Source organism: Phalacrocorax aristotelis, chromosome 6 (assembly GCF_949628215.1).
Source record: "Phalacrocorax aristotelis chromosome 6, bGulAri2.1, whole genome shotgun sequence".
Lineage (NCBI taxonomy): Eukaryota > Metazoa > Chordata > Aves > Suliformes > Phalacrocoracidae > Phalacrocorax > Phalacrocorax aristotelis.
This window is the reverse complement of record NC_134281.1, coordinates 32,050,291-32,061,305: the sequence shown is the minus strand read 5'-3', so window position 1 is coordinate 32,061,305 and position 11,015 is coordinate 32,050,291. Positions and strand designations below refer to the sequence as shown.

General features: G+C 43.5%; 1 protein-coding gene across 7 annotated transcripts in view; it reads right to left on the bottom strand.

Annotated features, from left to right (window-relative positions):
• Positions 1–869: 869 nt before the first annotated feature.
• Positions 870–11,015, bottom strand: part of SOAT1 (sterol O-acyltransferase 1) — a 34,042-nt gene continuing 23,896 nt past the window's right edge. For all 7 annotated transcript variants that reach the window (XM_075096884.1, XM_075096883.1, XM_075096885.1 and 4 more), the window contains exons 9-16: positions 10,554–10,635; positions 9,798–9,843; positions 8,516–8,645; positions 8,005–8,102; positions 7,430–7,528; positions 6,754–6,889; positions 5,253–5,398; positions 870–4,442 (exon numbers count right to left, since the gene is read on the bottom strand). In XM_075096884.1, coding sequence (XP_074952985.1) covers positions 4,386–4,442; positions 5,253–5,398; positions 6,754–6,889; positions 7,430–7,528; positions 8,005–8,102; positions 8,516–8,645; positions 9,798–9,843; positions 10,554–10,635 — 794 coding nt within the window. In that variant the 3' untranslated portion in view covers positions 870–4,385. The remainder of the gene's footprint in view (positions 4,443–5,252; positions 5,399–6,753; positions 6,890–7,429; positions 7,529–8,004; positions 8,103–8,515; positions 8,646–9,797; positions 9,844–10,553; positions 10,636–11,015) is intronic.

The following is an 11,015-nucleotide window of genomic DNA, read 5'->3' as shown; positions in this document are numbered from 1 at the left end:
ATAAATGGTTTCTTGGAGGAAAGAAAAAAAAAAAGTTTGCTAGAAACTGACAGAAGAAAACTTTCCCCCGCCCCATAACAGCTGTTTGGCAGTACATGATATTCCCACCAGAAAGGATGGGAAGATTAATGACATGGTTCTACAGTTTAAGGACACGGACAAGACTTTAGAGCATGTGGTACACAGGCAGAAAGTAACACATTAAGTTCTTGGCACACAAACCCTTTTCAGGCCCAACATAAAGGCAGAAATTGCCAACATGACATACATTTGGCAGTGGCTCCAATTTAATATGGATTAAATGGGGAGAGGTTAGAAACTGGTACATTCCAAAAGCTATCAACTCCTTTCCCGTGTGCCTCCCCAGCACTTCCAGGGACATCCTTTCCCCTAGCAGAGATGTGATGGCAGATACACCACTTATAAACCCTCCAATGGTTCTTCTTAGCTGGCTCAGCATTTGGCTGCCAGCACCCTATCCCATCCACACCCAACGTCTGATAAAGCGCAAAACATTTTCCACTTCCCAGCCTGGGCACAGGCAGCCTGAGGCTAGGCGGCACCCACGGCTTGCCGCCCCCAAGGCAGGCCAGCTCCCCTCTACCCCAGGGCACCCCCAAACCTGCAAAGCGTTACCTGCCAGGCAGCTCTGCCCTGGCTCCATCGCCACAGAAACACAGCGCTCTCCCTGCATTCTAGAAGGTGCGTGCCCTCCCTCCCTTGCCCAAGGCTCTGACCCACATCACCTCCCCACAGCAGCTGCTGTCCCAGGAGGGCAGCCCCACATACCTTACCCAGCCCCACTCCCCTTTGCGCTCCTGCAACACCCTCTCCCCCCTCAACCCAAATCAGGAGACTCAGAGAAGAAACAGGCCAAGGCAATTTTTTTTTTCTTCCCCTAATAGCAAAATATATTTCAACTGCTGTAATCCAGTAGATTATAAACGGCTCTTCTGTGTGACAGAACATGGTACAGGTTGCATACATGGGACGGCTGGTGCCAGGGCCTGAGCACGCAGCAGCGTGCGGCGGATGTTGGGCCATTCTGCTCCTGCCACAGGTGAAAGGGCAGCAATGGCTTCTTGGCCCTGGTTGCAGGCACAGGGAGAAGAGACGAGGCTGCACTCAGCTGGCTTGGAGGCACTGTGGGAGCCAGTTCATTCCCCTGATGCCACAGAGCGCAGGGGCTTGCTCACAGCTCGGGCCAGATCACCATCCTTCCAGCCCAGCTACATTCAGAAGGTGGGAGCTCAAACAGTTCAGTTTTCCTTTAGCGGGTGGACTGATTCACATCAACCATGCCAATTCACATTAGAAGAACACATCAGGATTTCCCCTCCTCCCACCGCAGTGTGTAGCAGGTGCCTCCCTCAGACTGTCGTCACAGGACAGCATACAGTTGCAGCTCAGATGCAGGACTGCTTCACCTCTGAAGGCTGGAAGCTAAATACCCCAACAGAAAGGACGTACTAGGCATGAAAACTCAGCACAGCTTCAGTCTTCCTGAGAACAAACTGTTATCTGCACGAAAACGGGGACACGTTTCACCATATTAATACTGATTTTTGTGATGTTATTGAGCAAAGAACTGCAGCTGTACTGGCCGCCACTCAAAAGCTGGAGGCTTTCCTCGAAGCTGAGGGAGTTCGCGTGGAAGCAAGCTGCACAGCTCTCAGGTTGGAAAAGACCACAGAAAACAGTATATACTATTACTAAGAACTTGTAAAGGGCAGGTTGTCAATCATAGCATCCTCATTATTGACCAGAATGCCATATTGCTAGCTCTGGCACTCACAGCCTAAGAAAACTCAGACAAACATGATATAACTGACTTTAGTTAAACAAGCAACGTGCAAAAGAGTTCATATTTCCCTTCCAGTACTCTTGAGAAAAATGAGAATAAGCTCACATTCAAAAGCAATTTTTTAAAAAAAAAACAAAACAAAACAAAACAAAAGAACCCCATGAAACAAAGTAATCCCAGTTGTTAATGCCCTGACAAGGCTAAAAACCTCAACCTGTCAAAAACTAAGACTAGTTCTGACAGCTGAGTGTCCCTTTCTGGTTGCCCTTTGCTTGCCAGATGCTCAAGCCCTCAGGCTTCAAACACCGAGGACACCGGCACAGTAACTGCTGAGAGCCTTTATGAGGAATATGACAGTGCCAGATGTGAGCGAAACACCAAAACATGGCACGAAGTGTCATATTTCATCTCCTTTTGAGCACACTGAGACAAGCAAGACCAGACACAGGCATCAAGATAAGAAATCAAGTCCCTAATACCTCACGCCCGATCCGGGTGCAGTTTATGTCTGTACGTAAGTGTTTTGAGCACCACAGCTGAGAAGTATTGGACTGAATTTCATCCTACACTAAGGAGGTGACAAAAGTGTTTGGCCAAAGGGTGGGGTTTTTTTTGTTTCTTTTTTTAAAACAGAAGCTTAGTTGCTCCAGCACTTCTGTCCCTTCCTCCCATAAAAACGTATGGTGAAAGATTTAGGATCAGTCAAACTGAAAGAGGATAAAGTAACCCATTGCATTGTCAGGATTTTATACACTAATACTGTCAAGTTTGAGTATACACATGAACCCCTTCCTCTGAAATTAACCCAACTGTTTCAACAAACAAGTTCTAGCAGGGGATATTTTCAGGAGAGCCACATACACAAACACTGTATTTGGCAAATTTGACCTGACACAATGTCCTTTTTGAAGAGTGGGATTCCTTCTTACAGAAGGCTGAAAACCTGGAAGAGTTTAACTATTGCCTAGCTTTCATGGAATTACTTTTGACTCAGGTTAGTAAAAACAGGAGCCGAAAAGATAGTCTTAAGCGGATTGGGAAACAAGTCCATCAACAGTCCCAATACTGCTGGCTGGTATCAAACGCCTAGGCTGTGGGTCAGGGAGGAAAAAGCTGGTACCAAAAAGTGCCAGTAAAGAACATTTGAGTAACAAAAATCTCTGTGACTGAAGTTAGGTACCTCCACCAGGCTACCCTCCCTCTTCAATAATGGCAGCTGCAGTTCCAGTAAAACTGGAGATACACCTACCCAGATACAACGTAAGTTCCCTTTCGTGCTTCACATCTGACAGAACAAGGAAACTGAAGGGACTAAGCCTAATTAATAGATATTGGAAGACCAAATTCACATTGCGCTTCTCCCTTTAGCAGTGTGTATGGGAGGGCTTCCTGGAGAGGGAGGATGGGGAGGGCAATCCTCAGGAAACTGATCTTCACCTGAAGGCCCCACTGACATCAGGGCTGACACAGGCATATAAAAAAGCAGCTCTGGCTCCAGCCACAGTGTCACCCCTCATTTCCCACCAATGGCATTAGAAGCTGCTACAATACACATCAGCAAGAGGCACAAAGATGTGCTGGCATGTTGAACTGGACGTAGCCATTTCAGATGAGAATGTGCTGGGTACTTGTGAGGTTGATTGCATTTTCTAACAGTTGGGTCATACTATTTCACATCTTTTGCACTAAAGAAAGCCTTAACAATTTGCATACCTTAAAGCACCTGCCAAATTAAAGCAGAAACTCTTTTCCAAGTTCATTGTGTTAAAAATTGATTATCTGGAGCAAGAGAAAGGAAGAGCTACAAGAAACAAACTATTCTGAAGTTGCAAGTGCCTTCAGAGAACAAAAATGCTGTAAGTCAGCTGGGAACTTAATGAATACAGAGAAAACAAATTTTCAGTGTAAAAAGACCCCACATACTGTGTCCTGCTTCTGAACCTGATTCTCCAATGCAACCGCAAGTAAACTGACAATCCCCTCTCCCTCTGCCCATTAAAAAAAAAAAAAACTAGGCAGCCAAAATACATAGAATGCAGTTCAAAGCCATCCAGGAATACTCTGGCTACTTTTCAGAGCAAGAAGGCAAATATTCCCGTTGCTCTGCCACTTGTCCTTGTCATAGTAGCAGACAGGATCACAAAGAACAGAAGTTTTGTAGACATTCCATTACCAAAAGGGAGAAAAAAGATTGCAAAGGGATGGTTAAGGAAGATGGACAGACACCAACAATGGGCTACTAGCAAATCTAACTAGACTATCTATTGTCCAGAAGAGCAGCAGCTTGGGGGAATCCCTGGCTGAGTAGGATTCCCATAGACTCCACCTTCAGCTCAAAGTTTTGCTGGCATGGAAATGGCTCAAAGTAGGACAGCACATGGTAGATGCTCCCTATGAGGCCTGTGGCAATCCAGGTCAACTGGTTTGCCTCAGTAATGTTTAAAAAAATTAGTTTCTCCCCAATAATCAGGAGGCACAACTTCCCTTAGAAAAAGTCCATAGTGAGTTAGGTCATTGGTCCAAATACTTGGAGGACAACTCTGATCTTCTGCCATGATGACATGGCCAGAGTATACGCTTCTTATATCTTCATATGACATGACCATGAGCGTGGTTTTAAGTAGTCCAGGAACGTGGGCTGCAAAACACAGAGGCAGCAAGTTAGTCACAGGTCAACAGCACAAGCTGTGGTGTGGTCTGCTGAAATCAAAATTCCTGAACAGGAAAGATCAAACTGCATTTTCACATCCTGCAACCCTATTTTTATCCTTACTAAACAGTGTGTGGAAGCGTAGCTAGTCACAAGCTGTTTGCCTGCCATCTGCCTTAACCCTAGTTCTGACACATGAGCTAAATGCTGTGTCTAGTAGCCTATCGTATCAAGAAGCCAGTAATTTATGATGGCAAACTCTTAACTGAGGAGAATAAAATTTAAAACAGAGTTTTCCTGAGGTTAAAGCTGAAGCCAACTGGCACAGCAAGAAGTTTTATGTAGAAGAGAAAGCAGCACCAACAAAACCCTGAGCTGACCGTTTATAGGCAACCAATACTCCCAGCCACTCTAGCCTGGAGAAGGCACAATAGGCCCGTTTTTTGTGGGCCTCCTAGAACAGTTTCCTGACCTCATTAGCCAAGTGCTGCAGTTCCATTCACACAGCCTGAATGGCCTACCGTACTCTCAAGTAGTGGCTTACACCCTCAGATATGTAGGAAAAACACCCTCAGTTTCAAGTAGTGAAATACAATCAGCATAGGAAGAGCACTAAAGAAAGCACTTTTGTTAGAAAAAGCTTTCCTAGATTCTCTACAGTTTGAGACTAAATAACTCCTAATGAACAGCACACTGCCAGAAAGGCTCATACCAATTAACACATGCCCTGTCCCCACAGCAGGAAAGGACAGGCCACTCACATGGTCAGTTATCCCACAGGAAAGGTCAGTCACTCACATTTTCCATGGGGCAGTACTGGCGGGCATACCACTCCTGGCTATAGAGGCAAATGATGACACCTTGGCCCAGAAAGAGGGATGTCCACATGATCACATTCCAGATGGGCCCTTTCCGACGGTCATTAAGGATGAAGTTGAAGACCACTGGAAAAAGGTAAAACAAGAAGCATCATTCAGAAACAAATTTGGGGTTAAAGAATCAAAGACCAACTGATTTCACTGGATCCTTCCCTCTTTTCACTTAATCTCTGGAGCAAAAAGCCTGCTCCGTGAGGTCAGTACAGTGCAAGAAAATCTGATTATGTATCATAGAATCGTTAAGGTTGGAAAAGACCTCTAGGATCATCAAGTCCAACCGTCAACCCAACACCCCCATGCCTCCTAAACCATGCCCTCAAGTGCCACATCTACATGTTTTCTGAACACCTCCAGGGATTGGTGACTCCACCACCTCTCTGGGCAGCCTGTTCCGATGACTGACCCCTCTTTCAGAAAGGATCTTCTTTCCTAATACCCAATCTAAACCTCCCCTGATGCAACTTGAGGCCATTTCCTCTTGTCCTATCACTTGTTACTTGGGAGAAGATACCAACACCCACCTTGCTACAACCCCCTTTCAGGTAGTTGTAGAGAGCGATAAGGTCTCCTCCCCTCAGCCTCCTCTTCTCCGGACTGAACAAACCCAGTTCCCTCAGCCACACCTCATCAGACTTGTTCACCAGACCCTTCACCAGCTTCATTGCCCTTCTCTGGACACACTCCTGCACCTCAATGTCCTTCTTGTACTGAGGGGCCCAAAACTGAACAAAATGCTTGGCACTTGCTTTGCATATAGAGCATATATCCATATGCTTGGTAGTAGAGCAAATACAAAGCCATCTGATTCTGGCTTTTACTTCCAATAAGTTTGCCAACAAGCTGGCCCAGCTGTATGCCTCTGGGGATCAATATTGTTCACGTTAGGCTGGTGAGTAAGACATGCTGGCAGAGGTGGCCTAGAGTTTATTAGAGCCCTCTAACTCATTCTAACTCAAAACCCAAAATGAAATGCAAGAGCTCTAACTTCTAAATGGGATTTCTTCCTCACTGCAGTAGCAAAGTAACACTTTTCTTACCATATGACTTTAAAGAGGAAGACTTCCAACCTGCTGACAAATGTCAATTTGACTAAGGCTTGGCAAAGAGGAGGCAGTGCTTTAAAGTATGTACAGTGTCACATGAAGAGCAGTATATCATATATAGCTCTCTTCCTCTCCATCAATACCTTGCTCATCTAAGTCCCGAGTTTGCAGACCCAGTGTGTGTATATCTATCTACTTAACTGCATAAATCCGTTCAAAGTTTGGACCCACAATTCCAGCACTTGGACAAGAAACAGTTCTCTGTGTTAGCGCCTATAGAATAACTAGCATCATTATCAGAAGGGCAAAGCATGGTGGTTTTAAAAAAAGCCACAAAACCCACAACCCCCACTCTCATAGTCTCTTCTGGGAACTTACTTCCAAAGCCTGTGAACAGGAAAAAGAGAACGGGATAGAAGTAGCCAAAGCAGACGCTCAGAACATATTCATGCACAGCAGCTGATACTGTGAAGACAGATAGCATAGCTGCTGCTTTGAACTTCTTACCAAAAAACTGGAAGAGAGAAGAATACCAAATATTATAAGCTATTCTACTGTGGTTTTAGTTTGGCTGTTTCAACATTGTTTTGGGGTTGGTGGTGGTTTGGTTTTTTTTTGTTTGTTTTGTTTTTTTTAAACCCGAGCTACAAAGGGCCCCCTCTGGCCAAGAGGCATACATGAAATGCTAAGTGCTTTACAGAGTACCTTGGATTTTAGGTGGTTTTATTCAGGCATGTTTCTGGTCTCCTGCATAAGTACTCAGGCTGAGCCCACTCATGAAATATCTACCATAGCTTATCAAAATAGTGCAACATTGAGTTCAGACTGTTGAGTCAAACCTTACACTCTTATGTCTCAGACCTACATTTTGCATGCATTAAGGACTTGGAAATGAGCAATAAATCCTAAAAAGCACAGTGGCTACCCACAACAGCTGAGACGAGACTTTTTTTGCTTCTCAGTGAACAGTGATGCTGCATCTTGACAAATGTACTGTCTTGGTTGGTGGTTAAATGTTTAATTAACAAAAAGTATACATCTGCTTGTTACTCACCCAAAGGAAGTCCCTGTAGGCATAGTAATACAGCCAGTCATGTACTACCACATTCCAGGTTCGGTAGTAGTTTGCATAGGAAGTGGAGTTCCACCAGTCCTGAAAGCACAGTTGAAAGAGTATAAATCTAATTAAGCATAAAACATTCTGCAGGTCTGTTGGATATTAAGTTGAAAAACATTGATCAGAACAAGACCAAGCTAATATAACAAGTTGCACCATGAAATAATGCATTCCACTGCACTTTCAACATTCTATTCTGTATATCAAAGTCTGCTTTTATCCCAGACTGCAGTGGCTGAGCTAATAAAAGAATAAAAAGAATGATAACAGAGCTATTGGGTAGGTCTGGTGGCTGGTTCTGTTTTTGCACCCGGTATATTACCTTAAACAATTCAGATTGCCAAGTAGAAATCAGATCTGTTCTACAGCACAGCAACAAACCTAAGCCCTAAACCCTGTGGATGCTTTCTTTGGTAAAGAGTCTTCAGTTTCCTCCTTTCCTTTTCATTAGGAAAATGAATTTTAGAAGCTTTATAAAACTTGCTTTATAAACTCTAACTCCTGCTTCTTACCTTGTAGAACATCCTATCTGCAAAGCGCAGCATCTCAGCAAATGCGTTAAGCCAACAGTGAAGGAACGCAAAGAAAACCAGGAAGAGAATCAGTACACCTAGAAACAAGGGAAATTTGACTAGTTTTTGCAGTGTTTTCTCTCAGCTATAAGCAAGAGCACGTAATGCAATCAAGACCGTTCTTATAGGCACTGACACAGTTGAGCTTTAGGCTACCTATACAAAAAAGTAGAAGCATTTCAGCTTCTCGCTACACCAGGTCATGCTTACTCCAGAGGGCAACAACAAGGTTGCCACAGAGCCTAGAACTTGACTTTGAAGACAGTTAAACTCAAATCCAAGCTTCTATTTTGTGCTGCTGACTCTGAAGTTTAATGCCATAATGCTGCAGCCTGCCCACAAGACTTCCTTTGCTGACCTTTGCCTATCACAAATGCATCTCACATGAAGCACTACCCCTCCCTTCGGCACCTTCCATAAAGATATAGTCACTCAAGAATCTGGGTCTTACCTGGCAGAATGGAATTGAAGATGCAGAGGACCAGCCCTCGAAGATTGAACGTTTCTTGACTACTGTTGCGAAACAGTGGAATGCAGAGTCTCACAAAGATGTAGTAGGCATAGAAAAGTGAACCGAGCACCTGGAACAACAAAAAAAGTCTCACTCCATAACAGAAATGCATAACTAACACATTACCACTTGACAGCCTTACAAGAGGAACAGCAGCTGCCAACACAAGTCAAAATCATTTATTTTTACATTGCTGCTAATAAACATCCCTAAGGGTCCAGGCAAAAAGTAAACCACAGCCATCTCCGTAGCACACTGACAGCCAGGAGCAAAATCAGCTTGTCTTTTCTACTACAGCAGCTGTAAGTTTCTCCAAGTCCTACTAACTCTTAAGTTACGACAAGAATGTGTCAATACCAAAGCAAGTGGTGAAAGTACCCTGTGATCTAGCTCTAAGACAAGTGCAGAAACAATTGAAAAATACTTACTGGAGTTAAACCTAATATTAAAGCTCACTTTTCTTTTGTCTCAAAGGAGGTATTTACAGGCCAAGTCATGTCAGGTCTTCTCTGGCTCATGAACCCATGTTCTGGAAGTTCAGGTCAAAATGCAAGTCACTGCTTTAAATACTTCGACTACTGTAAGGCAGATGGGTGCTTTGTCATTCTCTTTCATCAAAGAATAAGGACCCAAAGGCCTCATTTCATGCTTCGTTTTTATTTTCTTTTTTTTGTTTTTGTTTGTTTTGCTTTTTAAAACACAAATGCATTGTGTGACAGTAAAAGTTTCAATCATGCAAAGCCATTACTTGGAATCACATCCACAAGAAGCAATTGAAGCTTATGTCCAGACAAATGTGAAGATCAGGTCAACCTTGAGCTGAAATAAGCACTGAAGTTTTGTACTCCAGACCTCATTATTTCAAAATTGGTCTGAATATCTGCAGAGAGGTAGCTGTGCCAGTGCATTACAATATGGCATCAGTGTAAAGAAAGTTGGCCAGAGCACAGATACTGTGCTCCCCACACACCATGCAGCTTTTTTTTTCTTTTTGTGTGGATGAAGCCTTAAGGCTTCTTTAAGATTTTTTTTTTTTTTCCTTCTTTGACACAACCATTATCACAGCAACATCACTGCTTTTTTTTTTTAAGTATGAGAAAGTATTCTTTTCTGGTAAGCCCACACCAAGTAAACAGTGATTTAATGCCAAAGGGAGAACTGTTTGCAACACAGTTTAAATGATATCTGAAAGTGCATTCTTCAGAAAGCTACACTTACTCACCTGTGCAAACTTGGTAGCTACATAGCCCCATCTTATCGTGGGATTCCTAGGAAAAAGAACACATGATATCATATCTGAATAGGACCTCAGAGCAGCAATAACCTCCCTTCCGTTACAGACTTTACTGACCTATACTCTGAAAAAAAACCAAGAAAACAACATTTTTGAATTCCAGAGTTCCTAATGTCCTGACATCCAACTGATGTCTGCCCAAATTGCTGGTTCCTCACTTTAACTACAGCAGGACAACTAAGGCAATTCCATAAATGGAAAAGTATCTGGAGGGCAGCATTATGCAATTACGTAGGCGGTGAAGGTCTGCCCGATAGTCATTGCTGACTTGACACTGTCAAAGTGCAACCCAGCAAAGTACAGAAACATTTGGGAGTTCCCAGTTTTAAAGGCTTCAGCCTACGTCCTCAAACCCGAGAGGCAGGGCTGCTTATTAGCACCACACAAAACCACACACAAGCCAACCGCGGGAATTGCATGTCACTAGATATTCAGTAGCAAGTCCTTCATTTGTTTCACTTCAAGTACACTTCCCAAAGAAATACAACCAGAACTGTAAAGTCAAAGACCATTAACATTAAAGTGAGTTTTCACAACCAAGTCGTGCTCTTGCCAGGTTACTGACTTAACCGCATCTTTATGAAAGCTCTACCTTGTAAATTTAATAGAACACATTCAGGGATGCTTAACGTTGGCTTCAGTTTTTAGACTACTTTAATATTCTGTTAGTGTTGCTCACATTACCTGGGATAGTTGTCTCTGTAGATGAGGGTGGGAGCAAAGAGGAAGTACAGGTATTGAGAAATTCTGGGAATAGGTACTGTGCCTGGAAGAACAGGAGATAAAAAAAAAAAAGAACACTCTGCAATCTTCCTGCTTACTGAAAGTTCAGTTTCCCCAGTAGTTTTTCACAACATACAACCCTTATAACCTCAAAAAAATATCAGTCTGGAACTAAAGGTATGGGATTTGCAGAGAATAAAACAAACTAGACTTATCAGATGGAATTGTCCTGTGTGTCCCCCCTGAAACATAGTTAACAAGTGAGGGTGACTAACAGGTGGTGCAGTGCTAACACCTTGATCTCACATTTTCTTTCCTCCTAGGGAAGGTGAAGCTGTAAGGCCTGTATCAACATGTGGGTTCACGTTCAGCTCTGGCATGCCCTGCTGAAAGAGCTTCTGTGCTTCTACAATTGCTGTCATT